General features: G+C 41.1%; 2 protein-coding genes and 1 long non-coding RNA gene across 4 annotated transcripts; all 3 read left to right on the top strand.

Moving 5' to 3' along the window:
* Positions 1 to 3,571: 3,571 nt before the first annotated feature.
* On the top strand, positions 3,572 to 7,628 carry prps1b (phosphoribosyl pyrophosphate synthetase 1B). 2 transcript variants are annotated; one of them, XM_080501741.1, is made up of 7 exons: positions 3,572 to 3,888; positions 4,281 to 4,464; positions 4,965 to 5,063; positions 5,382 to 5,506; positions 5,779 to 5,952; positions 6,056 to 6,215; positions 6,528 to 7,628. In XM_080501741.1, exons 1-7 carry the CDS (start codon positions 3,767 to 3,769, stop codon positions 6,618 to 6,620), a joined length of 957 nt encoding a protein of 318 aa, XP_080357867.1. In that variant the 5' UTR covers positions 3,572 to 3,766; the 3' UTR covers positions 6,621 to 7,628. The 2 variants fall into 2 exon arrangements, with proteins under 2 accessions (XP_080357867.1, XP_080357866.1); XM_080501740.1 differs by having other exon boundaries at positions 4,281 to 4,470.
* Positions 7,629 to 11,583: 3,955 nt separating this feature from the next.
* Positions 11,584 to 12,456, top strand: LOC308134795 (solute carrier family 25 member 53-like; the record flags this gene model as incomplete). Its single annotated transcript, XM_080502587.1, has 1 exon — positions 11,584 to 12,456. One exon carries the CDS (start codon positions 11,584 to 11,586, stop codon positions 12,454 to 12,456), a length of 873 nt encoding a protein of 290 aa, XP_080358713.1.
* A 2,100-nt stretch (positions 12,457 to 14,556) lies between these two features.
* Positions 14,557 to 18,018, top strand: LOC308134233. Its single transcript, XR_013936758.1, has 3 exons — positions 14,557 to 14,661; positions 15,654 to 15,768; positions 17,574 to 18,018. It is a non-coding gene; the product is annotated as an uncharacterized lncRNA (long non-coding RNA).
* The last annotated feature ends 282 nt before the right edge of the window (positions 18,019 to 18,300 follow it).

Raw genomic sequence — 18,300 nt, 5'->3', positions numbered from 1 at the left:
ATTCAATATAAACAAATTTGCTTTCTGTGTGCTGTTACACATTGTGCAATCTAGCAAATATATAAGAAACACAAAAAGTAGTTTTCTATGTATTTTAATAAAACTAACACACAATTTCCTGTCTGAAATCTTCTTTGTGTCTCACACTGTTGTTATTCCCGGTAATTGAACAAATAGTCCTCATACTCATGCTGGCCTACCATGTATACAGGACTCACTGTTAAAAGAAAGTGCTGTAAAACCAACGTGACATGGACTGCTACTGTACTTGAGACAGAAAAATACATTATAACTTAATGTTTCTTATCTAACAAATAATGCACCGATCATGCCAGTGGAACACTGCTCTGATGAAAAAGACCCTGATGTTTTAATAATGTCACATATGTTCTAAACATGCACACTCTTCCTATGTGTTCCTAAGACTGTTTTTTTGGTCAAACTAATTTTACTCATTGCCATGCTGTGTAAATATGTATTTGAGTTGAGTTGAAATTCTAACAACACTAAACAGTTATGCTTCAATGCTACAGCACATTTTAGTTACAAATATATATTCAATTTGCAATAGTTCATCCTCCCAATGCAATCATTTGTCAATTAAAGTGAATATAGCACACCGACTCACTTAATATTGAATGTTTTGGATTTAAAATCAGGTTATTTGCAATTTTCTTGCACTTCGTTTCTTGGATTTAGAACACAGTACTGGTATTTAGGAGCACTTTCTTTTAATAGTTTCTCCTCTGCTGTGTTTTCTCCTTCATTGTACAGTGTATTTCCCCTCACACATTGGACTTTCATGAGCAAACAGATACTTTTGACTGTTGAAGGAAAGTGATGCGATCTGTACAGATTATTTTCCAAGTCTATGTTGAGGGAAAAAAAAACGCAAGGTTATGATGATAGTGTGATAAAACTTTGCCAAGGGTAATCTGTGTGGAAATGTATTCTTTTACACTGCAAATGTAAATAGACATTTTAGGGGAATAAAATTCTCTTTTAAAGTGAAGCTTGTAATGTTAAGATTTATCCCATCCCTCCAATATTTTGTAAATACGAGATAAAAACATGTCTGTAACTTTATTATTTATAGTAGTAATGTAACATAGAGACTAATAGCAAAACATATATTTTAAAGAATATATTATAAGTATAAAGCATGGGACATGTTTATTTTTATAAACAAAAAATATCTGAAAGTATTCGTTCATCAGCACTTGAACATTTCAACATTATATTGAACATTTTCTGTGGTTGTCATTGTTTAGTTGCTTTGCTAAACTGTGTGGATTAGTCTGTGTTTCATTCACACGATGAGCCTACCATGACTTGATCCATTGTTTCTTTATGTGCACCTTTTCATCCCTGTCTTTATTTACTGTCAATGATCTTGTCGTCACTGTGGTTCTCTGTCTGTGTACAAAGTTAACTCATGTTTTAAGAGCAATAAAGTATATTATATAAACCCCTCCAGCGAATTTGGAAATGACATTGCATGCACTAAACCTATGATGATTTCAGGGTGCCCATTAGAATGGCCAATGACATGTGAAAGCTATATCACAAAGACACATCTCTTGCTCCTGCCAGCAGGTTTTTACTGCTATCGCAGTGTCATCCACTTCTGGCAACAATTGATGTTGGCTCAACTGCAAACTGCTTCAATTTGACACTAATTGCTCACATAGACATGGCTTTGTTTTGCTAACATTTAATATAAGTTTATATAATTTTCCCCCTGAGTTGTTTGCATTATTGCAAAATATTCCAAAACATCCGGGTGGTTTCTTGGCTGAGAACAAATGTGTTCAGTTACAGAAATGTCAGCGAAAAAGATTACTTGTAAAAAGTATCATAACCAGTATGCAAAATTATGGATGCAAACTGTCTTTAGAAAAAAAGTTATTGTACAGATTCACTTGAGAATACAAATCCTTGGCACTGGGATTAACGTTAAATATGATGTCTCAATACAGTTTATCTGCTTGGTTTTGTGCATGTTGGATCCAATGTCAATGCTTACATTAAGATAGTGACAATTTTATGAACAAATATGCTTTTTCTAATGAAACAAACTGTCTCCTGCAAAAATGTTTGTGCTGTTCAAGATGGCTGCACTTTTCTCTCCATGTGTTTTCCAATCTTACCTCCTGTAGGAACAGCAGTTTAATCAACTTCTAAAGGTCACCATGTTCTCTCTGCAGACCGAAGGGAAGTGCTGGGTTTTATACCAAAATGAGAGAGACAGACTTATTTAGTATTTATCAGAGGGTGTTACTTCTCCTTAACAGTATTGACAGACATTATTTGCTATTAATGATATTGAATAACAACTGCCTCCAACATAATAGTTCAGTCATCCGAGTGTGTCAAGATGAGGCAGCAAAATAATAATGAAGCCCAGTTCAAACTTACATTGTCACTGCTCTTATTGCAAAGTTACATTAACAGTTTTAGTGCTATAATGAGCACACAGTCAATAATAAATATAGTTACTACTTTAAGGTCACATTTCAGCTCCTAAAGCTTTAACTACTGATAAGACAAACTGAGACTACCGAAAGGGGTTACCTGATGGCAGATTAGCAAATGCTTCTATTTTGTGAGGTTGGCATTACAGTAATTCTATTTCAGGTGATTTAGAAAATAAAAGCCTTCACTTTCTGAGTTGTGACCTAATGTTCATTACTATGACCGTGGTGCACGTAGTTTCAGGTGTATATTTTTTTCTCTCCTATTCATTTAGTCAGTTCATCATTAAATAAATGTAAAAAAATATATAATGAGTGGAGAAAATGCTGACAGAAGTGCATTGATGTGTTGTTGTTTTTTTTAAGGAAACACCATTCTGGTACATTCGTAAACAAAATCTTGGTAAGTCTCAGACAATTCTGAACATGTACAATGGAAACGTAAGCAATAACACAAAATATGTTTTCAGCATAATCATTTTTGATATAGTAAGTGCATAAAGATTTTTCGAACCAGAAAAGATAATGCAACAACTAAACCTCTAATCTATCAATCATACAGGTGGAGTGGATCCCAGCTGACTGGGCCAAGACAAGAAACATGCTGGACAAGTCGCCATAACATCACAGTGCCAACATTGGAAGAAATAAACATATACACATACTCACATGCATGCCTCGGGCCAGTGTTAAAGTCGTCTATGGACCTCAAACAGACTTTTGGACTACTTGAGAGAACATGAGTACCCGGGGATAGCGTTCAAAGAGAAAAGGGCCGAACTGGAGTTGAACCAATGTTATTCTTATTGTAAGGCATGGCTGCAAACCCCAAATCTAAGAAATGATGGCAATTTGACTCGTCACTTAAGACTTGTGCTTTTAATTAGCTATTTACCACAAAAGTGCAGAAATGTGAAAATTAAGAAAATGTGCCAAAATAATAATGAGAGACCCGAACGACCTTGGGATATAAGTTAATTTTTGAAAAATCTTTCGTTGTACTGAACATGCGAAAGCTCCGGGCAGGCGCGTATATGCGTAATGACGTAATCGCGGCAGGACGTAAGGCGAAGGCGTGCGCGCTCGCCCCGGGAGGAAGAGCTTCTTCACGCGTGATGTGTGTGGGACATAATGGTGGATAGGTAGGGAACACATTTAAGCTCGCTAAGAGTCGCTCGTCCGCTGTTGGTCTGTTCGCTGCGGTCGTCCCGGCCTCTCTTCGCCCCATTCGACCCGCCTCACGCTCCGTGGCGTCGCCCGCTCGACTGAACGAAGCCCTGGACCGCAGCAAAATGCCGAATATCAAAATATTTAGCGGCAGCTCGCATCCGGACCTGTCTCAGAAAATTGCAGACCGCCTGGGTCTGGAGCTGGGGAAGGTGGTGACGAAGAAATTCAGCAACCAAGAAACATGGTGAGTTATTGCCGCCGCTGCTTGGGAGGACAGTATAATCCGGGGCGTCGCTTGCACGCAAATGTTTGTAACCTAGCGACATGTAAGGACGAGAAACGTGGTGTCGCGGTGGATTTTTGCCGCGCAGTGTTGCCGGGAACTTGTAGTCCACGCGTGGCCTGTAACTCATGCCATCTGTTACAAACCCTTTCTGCCCCCGAATCAACCCATTAGAAAACAGCACGGCAGAGCTTGTTTCGACCTCAGTTTATGTGCGCCTGCCTCTTATCTGGCCTCACGTTGATGAAATCACGCGCCATTGTTTACTCATCTCATCAGCCGGGCCGTGTCTGCTCCCCTAAGTACTGTTTGCCTTGTCACCTCTTCTCTCCCCCCACCACCACAACTGACAGCGTGGAGATTGGAGAGAGCGTCCGTGGCGAGGATGTCTACATCGTGCAGAGCGGCTGTGGGGAGATCAATGACAATCTGATGGAGCTGCTGATCATGATCAACGCTTGCAAGATTGCCTCGGCCTCCAGGGTCTCTGCTGTCATCCCCTGCTTCCCCTATGCCCGGCAGGACAAGAAGGACAAGGTGGGGGTGAGGGATATCTGTCTACTTACTTCTGTCATGCCATTTGCCATCCGCTACCATGACAAGAAGCTTGCAGCCATGTCCATCGGCACCCCCCCCCCCCCCTCCACAAGGCATATTTGCGTTCGCTTTTTTTTTTTGCTTTCCCTCTGTTTCCTGTGTGGTCAAATCCTAATTTGTGTTTTGTGTGTGTGTGTGTGTTTGCACAACATTTTCTCTCATCCGATCATTTTTTTTTAAGTATTGCATGATTGGAATGATTCATACTTGGTGTAAGATTATTATTAAACATATAATTGACGTGTCATTTATATAAACGTAGCTCTATAGCCCAAGCTTGTTGATATTTTTAATATGTGGAGTAAAAAGGGAAAACATTAGACCGGTACAATTTTTTGACTCTCTTGCTCAGCTCTCAGTTGAGTGTTTATTTTTAGCTGTGAGCTGTGCCTGCTCGTTCACTTATTCCATGTGACTGAAGAGATCTATTTTCACTTCAGAGCCGCGCCCCCATCTCTGCCAAGTTGGTGGCCAACATGCTGTCCGTCTCCGGTGCCGACCACATCATCACCATGGACCTGCACGCATCACAGATACAGGTGAGCATCTTATTCACCAGTCTGTGGGTTTTCACGTCTCTTCGTGTTATTTAGGTGCATATTTGGGACTGGTTTTATGGAACTTACATCAGAAAATTGATTTGTTTTGTGTTACGTAGGTGTTCCTGGGTGTTTTTTGGAATTTGCATAGTTTAAGTCACTCAAAAAGGAAAACACATGAATTTCAGTGCAGGGGCAGAATATACAAAATATACAGAGGGAAACATAAAAGTAGTGCATTTACAATCACAATCTATACATGCTTGTCAACATTTGAATCGTGACGTTTTTGCAACCAAATTGTTCTTTTCTTCCCAGGGATTCTTTGATATTCCAGTCGATAACTTGTATGCAGAGCCAGCTGTGCTGAAATGGATCAAAGAAAATATCCCTGAATGGAAAAACTGCATCATCGTCTCTCCAGACGCCGGAGGAGCCAAACGGTACGCTGGCCCCGCTTGTCATCGGTGTTCCACTCTTGAGCATAGAGTCAATCAATCAGTCTTCATTCCTATAAGACTCTGAGAACAATTACATGAAGCACAAAGTGCTTTAAAGGTTAAAAAAACTTCTGCGACAAGACTCTTTCTCTGGGATTAATAAAGTGTTTCTATTCTATCACCTTTTTTTTTTTTTTTTTACTGGCCATGTATAAATATTTCTCATAAACCCGAGATGCAGGTTGGATTTCTATTTTCTCCTTTCCGTTTCACAGGGTCACTTCTATAGCAGACCGATTGAATGTGGACTTTGCCCTGATCCACAAGGAGAGGAAAAAAGCAAACGAGGTGGACCGCATGGTTCTCGTTGGCGATGTGACGGACCGGGTCGCCATCTTAGTGGACGACATGGCCGACACGTGTGGCACAATCTGCCATGCCGCTGACAAGTAAAGCTCCTCATTTAAGAAACTCTCAAAGTGACTCTTGCTGGTGCTCATGTTTCAGTCGCGTGAAAATCTGTGGTTTGTTTGATCGTTTTTCTCCTTTTAGATTAATCTCTGCCGGTGCCACCAAGGTGTATGCCATCTTGACCCATGGCATATTCTCTGGCCCAGCTATTCAGCGCATCAACAATGCCTGTTTTGAGGCGGTGGTCGTCACCAATACAATTCCTCAGGAGGATAAAATGAAGCATTGTCCCAAAATACAAGTAAGGAGACGGATTTCTCAGCACTTAAAGTTGGAAGGCTGCTGTTTTGTCATTTTGTTTCTGCAAAGAGAACAGATCCCGGACTTGGTGTTTTGATTAAAAAAAAAAAAAAAAGAACCTTAAAATGTGCTGGCAGGACGGTCACCTGATGCTACTGCATGAGGCAGTAGGTTGAATGAATTGAGAAGTAAAGTGTGAAGTCCTCGGGTCAGACCAATGCCAGATTTGTTGAGTTGATATTTATATGTCCTCCATAACCAGGCTCTCCTGTCTCCCCCCCCCCCCCCCCCCCCCCCCCCCCCCCCCCCCCAGGTTATCGACATCTCCATGATCCTTGCAGAGGCCATTCGTAGAACTCACAACGGCGAGTCTGTGTCATACCTGTTCAGCCATGTTCCCTTGTAACAAATGGTACCAACCATCAGCTGTACGCTATTTACACCAAAAAAAATGAAAAGAAAAGAGGGAAGCCTACCCAAACACAACCATTAACAAAGATGTTCTTCTAATTAACCGTGAACTGTGACGTCTGTTACTAATGTCGACCCCCCCCCACCCACCCACCCACCCCTGCCTCACTCGAGTCCCTTCTCTTTAGAGTGGAGTGTCTTCATTTCTTGGCACCTGCGCAATCGCAAGCTGGCGTATTTATTGTTTATGGATAAACGGTTGTTTATCCGCTGTGAACTTTGTCGTTTCATAACGTTTCGCTGCAGAGTTTCTGCCGACCTCCCAGGAGCCCTTTCAGTCAATTATCAAAGAGCTTATACACGAATCCCCCCCGCGAAAGGCTCCCGTGGCCGGCAGAAGCTTCTGGCGTTTAAAGCTGTTACAGTGCTTTCTGTTACAAAAGAATGAGTGTAGTTTATCATGTCGCTCTTGTATCCTCTGCTATTGGAGAGATTATAATTAATGAAGTGAATGTGTATTGAAATAGTTTACAGTGCCACTGAAGCTCCACTCAACCAAGAGTGCCTCAACAGTCTGAAATGAAATAGCGGCACCCCCACCCCCTGCCTGTTTTACTGTTTTCTTATGGATTTAAAAATGTCTGTCTTTGCAGCCTGTTACCAATGTTTTATGTTTCTTTCAACTCTTGAGGTGCCCTCATTGAGTGGGGCTTGCCCAGTGTGAGATTTGCCCCTCGAGGGTGTAGAATGAAGATCTTAAAAACTGTTGGTTTTTTAGCTTTGAGGTCTCTGCAGGCTGGAGCTTCCTTCAGAAATCTTCGCCTGTTTTTTTTTTTTGGCTTTTTGTTTTTCTGATTTATTTCTTTTTGTAAGTCTGGAGGATTTGTCATTCGTGTTTGTTCCAAATCTATTGTTTATTTTTTCTTTGTTCCAGTAGAAAGAATGTTCCAGATATTTGAGGGCGCATTCTCAATAAAACTTAAATATGAGTAAAATCTTACAACATGGTGTTGTTGTGGTCTCTGGTATCCGGAAGTATATTTACAAGCATAGTGAGCATTGAGTTTAAATTACTCTCAAAACTCCTGAGTACAAGCTGAGTTGAGATGGAAAAAGCCAAGGAGGTACAGTGATGGGAGTTAATGAATGTCACACTAAATAGAGGTCAGATTAAATCTTTCAATGACAGTTGCTTTTAATTAGTTGGATGAGTGACTTAATAGCCAAGGGAATGTACGCTACTCTGAAAAAGTTAGGATATTTGTCTTTTGGGTGAAATTTCAGGACAAACTTAAAGATTCACAGGTGAATTTGATGTGACCTCTAAACCTTTGAATGCACATGTTAACCTGTTCAATCATTGAATATTTTGAGCATCATTAATCCAGTCACTAAGCTACTGCACAAACGGTACAGGCCTTATTTCATCTTCATAGACGACAATGCTCCAGCCCACCGAGGTGGTATCGTGAGGGAACAGCTGGAGACATCGGGTGGCCTCCACAAAAACAACAGGTTCTATTCAGTTACAAAACAAAACCATTTACACCTCTCGGTGATGATTCATAACCCTATAATATCCCCAAATATTCAACGGCTGCTCATTTATCAGAGTTACACAAAATATACTGATATGAATATTACTAATACTGATATATTAGTCTAAAGAAAGGAGAGTGTGTGTGTGTATGTGTTGCAGTGGAAAGAAATGTCAGGACCTCCACTCATGCATTTCCGGTTCAGGATCGCCTGTCAGACAGGAACTGACGACATCTCCAGCTCGAAGTGCTTGAGGCACATGGCGGTAAATACAAGTTTTTTTTTTTATTTCAAGAAAGAAGTTATGAATATGTGGCTTATCGCGTGTGTTCCGTTGATACACCTGCCGCAAACTGACATACATTAATGATGCAAATAATGGCGTGTTACACCTGTGGTTTAGGTCACGTGTCATATTAAAGCTCTGTAATGCTAACCGTGGCTCGCATTAAAACGATTCTCGGACAACTCGTCCACAAACCTGCAACCCTGGACAACTCGTCCACGGACAGAGCCCATTCCATTTGCTTTTTGTCATTGTAACTTTCCCTCTTTTACGTCAAATAAAATATATAAATGAAGTTAAGTTGGATTTTATTTATTATGATTCAAACATTGCATTGCAGCCACCTCCATTGGTGTGTGAATGAGATTAATGGTGGAAAGCACTTTTGGAACTGCTAAAGCTTTTGAAAAGCACTATAAAATGGAAATCCATTTATCACAACACTCTTTCTGTCTTTTGCAGATGCATCATTCAATCATTTCAAATGGCAAAAAGGCTGCAGGAGCACGCTGCACGACATACTCCAAGCGGTTCCACTGTCCTCTTTAAACCAGCAATTGCATCCAAAATTCAACAGCACCTGGATGTCCACTTGAAAAATGCAATCGCATTTAAAGGTAAGACAAACGTACATGTATGCAACTATATCTTCATGTGCCTCTCTACTGCTCCATCACTAGTTTATCACTGAGTGATTTTCACTTGTCTGTAAACATATGTGCATGTGTGTGTGACTTGTCATTGGCTAATGCAATTCTCTCCCCCCCTATGTTTCTTTGTTTCTTGTAGATATGAAGATCTGTCGCTGCAATTTAAACTGCAGGAAGACGGGGCATTTTCACTGCCCTGGTTGCAATAGAACAATTATGAGGAGGAATTGCATGGTGGAACACTTAACTGTTTGCCAAAGTTCTGTCCATGTAGCATCCACCTCAGCTGCTACCTGCCCCCGTCTGCATACATCTACTCCAGCTCCACTTGATTCAGCCTCTTCATCCCTGCAACTCGCTGGAACTCCACCTGCTGTTTCTTCTGTACAGTCAGTTGATACATCGACCATCCACTTCTCAGAAGACCCACAGTCTTCCTCCCCTCAGGTTTCTGTCTTTGGCGAGGAGATTAAAGATCATAAATCAGAAAACAAAGAGGTAAACTTTCCCCCCTGTCAATGCACATTATCCAGGCGAAACCTGGCCATCCACACGAAGAGGAAACAACTGACAACACGAGAAGACATGACGGAAAGTAGCCATTTAAAAAGCGGCTGTGTGGATGCCACAAGTGGCATTTATTGTGTCCCAAAATCAGGGCAAGGTTTGTCAGTCGCTCTCCATGCGCAGAGCAAAACCTGGGATCGTGTGCACATGGATCAGTGCGAGTTGGAGGAATGCAGGCAGTATTGCTAAATGGCTTCTCGTAATGAACTTCCACACATCCAGTCATTGGAAGAGCTGGCCACCGAAAAAATTCTTGAAGGGGACATGCTGCCTGAAATAGTGGGGTTGAAATTCTCTGGCAGCGCTAAAAAGGCCATGTGTATCAAAAGGCAAAAAACTGCCCAAGCAGCTCATCTGCCTCTGTGTGTGGAAGTGGCCTTTGGGGAAAAACCCCAACAATTTTGTTTTGCGGTCTATCCACCGATTATTTCTGTATGGTGGACTTTACATTTCACTTCAATTGTATGAAATAAATGGCAACGAATACAGAATAGGACAGAAGAGAAACTGGAAAACAGACTAACATTAAATACAGGTTATAGTGCAATACAGTTTAAATGACAGGGAAACTTATTGACAGAGTGAAGGTCCTGCAAGCACTTTTGATAGCAGGTCATGTATCATACGACAGGGGGCGCTGCGGTCCTGCGAATGTTTTTTTTTTTTTGGTGAAGCGGCTTCTTCAAATGAAGTTTTGACAATTTATTGAATAAAAAAATGACCCCCTCCACCCCTTTCTTATTTGATTTTCAGATGAACAATGCAATGCTTTGAAAGTGTAATTTTGTTTTGCTGGGAATTTTCTTAATGATTTATTGGAGGTTTATCACAATTAGCTTAAAGTCATATAAAAAAAATACTGACATTGAAAATAATTCTCTGATGTCTTACTTCTACATAGACCAAGAATGTGCATCAAAAAACGTGCTGAATTGTATTTTAGGTTTATCTATTGAGGGCGAAAATCCACAGAGAAATTGAGGTATGGAACCAATAACAATGCTTTCAATTGAGACGTGACTTCATGGAAACCCCACTGAAATTCGCTTTGCTATTTTTCCTCACCAGAAAATCCTAAAAAGTTCATTTTCTGTCCTTTTTTTTCCCACAAGGAAAGAATTGATAGAGAAAACCGTCATTTTGATATTTCAATGCAATTTATTTGCTAATTATATATTCGAATCTTGTTCAAATGCAAACATTCCTCTGTGAACACAGTGTACGACATTCTGGTAGAGTGCATTAGAATGTCCAAAAACTATTCAACTACTATTCCTCATAATTTTGCTCTGATCTTTGCAATTTAATGATTTATCTTTTTCTAAACATGTCTGTGTGTTAATAATAATGATTGTGTAATAAATCCACTGTCGTGACAGTGGACCTTAAAATATGTTTTCCTGATAGGCATCACTGTGTACCATAGCGGATTGAAGTCATAGTTAGGAGCGTAGAGTACTTTGACTGACAGATTATCCAGCCAATCAACGACGACGTGACGCAATCGTGTTGACCAATAGTCATTCCCTCTAAGGCGGGTCAATCTCAGACACCGGTCCTACAGATTAGTGTGTTTTCCTTCAGTGCCGCTGCATATACGTCGCAAATTGCGGTATCGCCCAGCTTGATTGCACGAGACACTGGACATCACGTGCAGTACTTGAAACGAAAAGGCTTTCCGGCAATGAGTGGCGGAGAATAAAGTGCAGCTCTTGATATTTTCTGCTGCAGCAGCCCGGTGGCAGCTTGGTGGGTGAGTAATTGTTTATGGCCACAGGCTGTAAATTGGCTGAGGGTCATTTCTATGCATGTGATTCTCTGGTCATCTTTGTTTTCCGTGTGTTTGTTTTCAATCAGTGCAAGTCTGACATGATTTGTGACAGCTTTATTTAATTATCTTATTTGTTTTTCCAAGGATGGCAAGAAGCACTGACCTCAAGCCTGATGAAGATGGCCACGGGGAGCCGATGGCTCGTTTCCACAGTTACCTGCACGGGGGAACCTCCAGCTTGGTGTCAACTCTCCCCACCCTCGTCGTCTTCCCAGTCTATAAGACTGTTTTCCGTCAACAGATCCACAACACCCCAGTTCACCAGGCGGTGGGACAGCTGTACAAGGAGGGGCCGGTGAAGCTGTACAGGGGTGTGGCTCCGCCACTGTTGATGAGGACGCTGAATGGGACCCTCCTCTTCGGCCTCCAAGACACCATCCATCACCATCTCTCCAAGTCGCCCCAGAATGTCATCCCTGCCTCTGTCCTGCCCGCTCTGGCTGGGTTTGGTGCAGGTATAGTAGAAGCTGCGGTCTTCACTCCCTTCGAACGCGTTCAAAACGTGTTACAAAACGGCCAGAATGACCGCCAGTTGCCCTCCTTGAAAAGTGTCCTTGTTCGACTGAAAGCACAGAGGATGTCGTCGGGTTTCTACAGGGCCTTCCTGCCCATCGCCGCTCGCAACGCACTCGGCAGCTCGCTCTATTTTGGGCTGAAGGGCCCGGTGTGTGCGGTCGTGGCAGGCCAGGGACTCTCCCCGGTGGCCTCCTCTTTCATCTCAGGAACGCTGACCTCAATGGCCATCAGCTTGACCCTGTACCCGCTCTCTGTGCTGGTGGCAAACATGCAGGCACAGGTGGGGGCAGAGGTGAAAGGGGTCCTCCCTTGCTGGAGGCTCCTGTGGAGGTCCCGGCGTCGGAGTCTGGCCCTTCTGTACCGAGGAGGCTCCCTGGTTGTTCTGAGATCTTGCATCACATGGGGAATCACTACTGCTATTTATGACCTACAGAAGAAATGATCAGGCTGAGCAGACACTGCTGACGGTTACAATGTTCTCTCCTGTTGCATTCCATATTCCGCAAAAATACTTGTGCTCCTGCCTGTTTGTACTGTTTTGATGACTCGGTAAAGCAAGAAGAGCACATATTTGACATATTTTGCATTAGAAATAGCTCTTGACTATTCAAGTGTCCGGTAAGATATCACTGTGTGACACTGATCCAGCGTGAACAATTATGTTAGCCTGAAGTCAAAGGGAGTCAGACGCCTTTCAGTTTATTATTTACTGCTGAGCTTGTGAACAAAATGCCCAAAGTGGAAAACGACCATTATGAGGATTAAATGTGGCCGCAGAACATGATCCTGGTTCAAACCAACAAACTCGACGATTATATGGTGCTATTGACTCAAAAGGGCCTTTATTTCAAGTTCACAAGTCAGTTTCCAAGACTTTTTCTTTTAACCTTCTGTAGAGTCCGCCCCCTCCTTTTTCAAGAGAGGTGTGTAAAGATATCTTAACGTCAGTTAAATCTTGAATGCAGTAATTACACCCTCTGAAATCTTTATTTTTAGAAGCTTGAGAAAGAATCATTCAACTCTGTTTTGTTTTCAAGATGACTACTTTGTTGCATTGCGGTGGAAAGGTTGCCGTACTTGTCATACGTCCTCAGCATGAAAAGTGAATAAAGTGAGTTGCATGATGAGAAAGGAAACAAACAAAAGGCTGATGCACACGAGGGCCTTTAATTCAGCATACAGTAATTTAGCAAATACTACCTTGGTTTTGACTCTCTACCTCTTTGGGGAATCCCCAGTCTCTCGCAGGTACTCCTAGTATGGTATTACTCAACACTGTACACACTCAACACTGCCTGGGTGACTGTATGTGAGGTCTGTTAAATCACAATAAATTATATGGTATGGTGACATTTCTGTTTATAAACAGACACACTGATCAAGCAAGGCTCGCATATGTAGCAGATAACGTGAAGTGGGATTTTGTTTAATGCAAGTTTTGTGAGCTTGTTTATGACAAACCTTAGGGAATCTATGCTTCTATAGCTGAGAATAAGTATGTACTGTATATATGGTGTAGTTCTCGAATTTGTATTTAAACAAAGTTTTCTCAGGATTGTCATTGTCGCCCATACTTTATGCAAATGACATGCCGTCATTTACTCCAGTGTCATATGTTAGGCCATTTGAATGTATTTTGTTAGTGAAAATAAAATGTTTGTTCTGAACTTTTAGAACGTTCCATTAATTTGCTTGCCTTCTTGTAATGTAACTGTAATTTTATTTTATTTTTAGATGAGCATTCACATTGTTTATGTAATCTATGAAAGATTTATAAGCAAAACTCTAATTTCATCCTTTGAAGGCACACACTCATTCTCTTGTTTTCAATCATTAAGCTCATACAATTGCCACAATCATGACATAGACCGAACACACAAATGTAATGTTTTGAGTTATATGCCGAGGCTCAGAGAAAAAAAAAAACTTTGTTGGCTTACCAACAAATTCCTCTGTCGAGTATGTTCTATTCTTAGCATGACTGAACAAGATGTGCAGCACAAGTATATGCAGGTCGGGTGAATGAGGAATTGAACAGTTGGTGCATTGTCAGTCAGTTCATGGTCGATTAAAATTTTCCTTTTGGCAAAGTGGATAGAATGATGCCCTTATTTACTGTGCCGAATCGGTAACTTAAAACCATGACAGAAGATAGCCACATTCCCTGTTCTCAAAGTGCTTCAACAAACAAATAAATCTGATCAGACATTGGCTGCATTTTACAAGATGGAGCGTGAAGAACCTGTCGTGTTACGAGTCGTCCACTAGATGGCGATAGACAAAAGTGTAAAAGCATCCACGGCGCTAATAAAAAAAAAATGAGACATGAAGCTTCAGTCGCTCTTACGTGCAAGTACATGAATTGAGAGATGATTCAAATGATTGCGACACGGCATTGCAAGAACTTTGTCCGGGTCTGGAGAGTGAGTGAGGGCGATGGGAAGGGGCGGTGGGGAATCGGGATTATCCAGTTAAAATCCTCCTCGGGAGCTTTGGGAGCCAATGGGAGGAGGAGCGTCAGAGTCATGTTGGCGTGCAGAAGGGCGTGTTGTCTCTATTTAAACCGTTGGTTTTGCACGGATTAGACACACACAGACGCATCTTTACCTGCAGAACTCAGTCTCATCACCGTGCACTTCTGCACCAGGTAAAGTCACTCTTTTTTAAATTCTTTTGGATGTTTTTTGTTAAATAGACGCTGTCAAATGTGCGTGTTGTTAATGGGATGCAATATGACGGAAGTTGAATTTGTAGAAATGTACATGTACATATTTTTAAGGCCAAGAGTCGTTGGTGTTATGCAACATTTTTTTTTTTTCAATAAAGGCCATAGATCCATAACGGCACAGAAATATGGGAATATATACCTGACAGGGGCTGCATTCTTCTGCACGCCAACTGCAATGTTTGTCTCACCTGCGCATGATCTGCAGACGGAAATGATCTGGCAGCTAAAAGTTTTGCAGGTCATTTTTCTTGCCTTTCTTTAAATTGATACATTTTTACAATATGATAACTTTGCCATGGCCTGATGCAGGGTGTTGACACCTCCTGTAAAATACACGCACCCTGCTTTGCAGTCGTCTGAAATGCAGACTGTGCAATGTGAAGGTGTGGGAGGTGTCGACGAGAAAATGGCCTGACTGAGAGCTTCACACGTTTTCCCCCAATCACTGCAGGATGAACGACGCAGAAAACACGGTCGCCTTGAAAGTCCTCATCACTCATTCGTCATGCCTTGAGCTGCTATTTAATGTACTTTCACGTTGACTGGCATGCATACGTGCAGTGCAGGAGCAAACGGAAGTGCAAGTAAATGAAGTCTGTTGTACATGATTTTTCCATTGTGACGCTGCACTAACAATGCAGTGGAATATGAGACCACAGTGTGCCCAGGTGAATTCAAACAAGTTCCTGCTTGTTCTTTGCGTAACTCGGGCAAACCCCCCCCCCAAAAAAAAAAAAAACGAAGACTATAAGGTGTGGCATGTATACCTGTTTGCACATGTACTGCAGACATCTTATCCTGTCATTGAGATCACTTTTCCACTCCTACATCTACATTCTTCCACCACTCAAACACACAGGATTGGGTAAGAAATAACTTTTCTATTCTTCCTCTTTTTTTTCTTCCCCCAGTAAAACTCATCCAAAATGTCAGACAATCCAGTCAAGGAGGAAGTGTCAAAGTATGACAAGGGGAAGATGAAAAAGACCGAGACAAGAGAGAAAAATGTTCTTCCAACTGATGATGGTAAGAAAAGACTCCTAACTTCGTCGTCTCTCTTGCTCCTGCTTAAAACATGGCTCATTTATGGTTCACGTCCTCCACGCGTATTGCACTGACTGCAATGAAATGCATCACTGATTTACTACTGGTACACACCCGATAGTCTCACAGCCAGAGCTCATTGTACTACCCACACACCACACCCTGACACTTTATGACCTCTTGCTTCTTTTCGACGGCATAACGTGATCTCCTATAGACAGGTTGAGCTTCCACGGAGGTCTAAAATGCAAAATCTGTTGGATGAAGCAATAAAGTACAGACTTGAATCATAAATTGTGTTGCTGATAAGCCACAGGAGAATAAGTGTGTCAAAATGCTCCTCCTGCTTCAAAGAGGCTCCCTGCTGTCTTAATCTGAATACAGCCCTGAGAGGTACAGCAGAGTGGAGGCACAGAAGCTGTTGGCACTGTCTGGTGCATGTTTTTATGAGTCATAACTTGCTGCGTTCTTCAATCTTGTCCCTGTTTACACCCAATTCTTGTTGAAGATATGTGCAAGTTTTTTTTTTTCTCTCTCCTGTAGTTAACATGACTATTTCTTTTCTTTTCTTTTTTTTTTTTTTAACGCATTCCTTCTTATTTTGACTCTTGTGCCAAACTCTTAATATAATCTGCGTTTACTCTCATCGTTCATGTTGCATAGAACGGCTCGACTTGGAATTGGACATTAAAGAGGCATTGTCACCACCGACGCTGCGTTAAGTGCTGGTGTGTTTGTGTGATTTCCCTCGTGGATCTGGAGGCAGCTGCATGAATCCAGAGAGAACACCCAGATATCAGTCATGTCATCTGGGTTGGATATGACATCCCACATTTAAAGCCTTTAAGCTTTATTTTCCACTCCTTTTCTCAAACCATTACACTGGCTACAGTCTGAGGATATCAAATTATCCAATTTCCTCAAATCTAGTTTCATGATATTGGCATAAATTGAGTCCTATCTCAGGCGATTACATTTTTTTTCCCCTCTAAATTGCATTTCATCTTTTATATAAACTCGAAAGATGTCCCTGGTGTTCTTTCAGATGCAAATTTAACAGTTAAACATATATTTAATATGATGACATGGAAAATAATGCATTTTTTCATAATTATTCCCTTTTTCTACATTTTCTTTGAATGTATAATTCAGTGACTTAACTTCTTTGTTTTTCTGAAGAGAAGTAGCCACTTGTCTAACGTCACTTACTTGAAGACTGCGTAAGAATGTAGGCACAAATTGAATTTGTATATATATTTTATGCTATACCACGATTAGGTTTTTTTAAATATTGATTGTTTATGTATGTGACTGGGATTACTCCTGTTGTTTTTTTGGGGGGAGCGGGATAAAGAAATGTAAAATTAAGATTTAAATTCCATCTTCGGGATGAAAAAGAAGTCCACACACATTCATATAAGGGTTTCATTAAAGCATCGTCTCCATGACATTTACTGAGTCGTAAATATCATTTTTACAGAAGTTGTTTTGCATCTTGGGACCCATTTCCACACAGGGCACTACCATGAATTATGTATGTTCTTGGGATTAATTATTTATGTGCTATTTTTCTAATAATGGTAGGCCTGCACTTTCAGTGACTCACACAGAACTTTTATTTGCTTTCCAAGCCTGTATTGGCAAACGGCTGTTTTAAATGGTGGTTCAAGCTGTTCATTTGCGACATGATAAACTGCTGAAATGTCATTTGTAGATTCTGCTTTGAAATGGGTGTATACCATATTTATTTGTGTGTGAATCGCCACCTGTCCTTTTGTTGGTTGCAGACATCAAGCAGGAGAAGAAGGAACAGGCTAAGTCGTGAAACATCCCCGCTGTGATCCTCCAGCTTCAAGTCCTGCCCTGTTAATCAAACGAGGAGTCCTATCTATCATCCCTGCCTCCATTTTCTGTGCTGTTATGTTTGATTATAAATGGTATATGGGTTGGTGCTATCAGGGGGGAAATTCTCTGTTATCCTGGCTCAATCATTGCAATGGCTGCTTTTTACTATGCTTGTGTCATGCAGGTTCCAAACTGTTGGACAAAGCAACAACTATAAACGGTGTTGGTTTTACCTAATTGGGGGGTGAAATATAACAGTATAAAATGGGAATCAATCACATTAACAATGCCATGTGTATGCCTGTAAATGTTGCCATCGAAAAAATGTTATGAAAAACTGCAAAAGATATTTTGGTTTGAATAAAAAAAAAAATGTCAAAAGTTAAAGCTATTTTGTGTGTTTTTAATCAGTGGGGGGAAATTGGTAAAATCATTTGCACTACATTCACTTCAATTGTGCTTTGTAAGTAACTTTAAAGCTGACTGCTGTGCTGCTCTCAGACTACATCAAAAGTAATGTTTTTCTTTTATTGGGCAATGATCTGTATTTAAAGGAAATACTGTAACGTTGAGGTATTCTTTATGATGGTAACATTTTATATTTCCAGTTTGTGCACCTGATTTGTCTCAACCTATAAGCCACTTTGCAAAGCTAAACATAAGTACAAT

This window comes from Blennius ocellaris (genome assembly GCF_963422515.1).
Source record: "Blennius ocellaris genome assembly, chromosome: 9".
Classification (NCBI taxonomy): domain Eukaryota; kingdom Metazoa; phylum Chordata; class Actinopteri; order Blenniiformes; family Blenniidae; genus Blennius; species Blennius ocellaris.
Note: the sequence above shows the minus strand (reverse complement) of the source record. Positions and strands in the feature narration are given on the sequence as shown.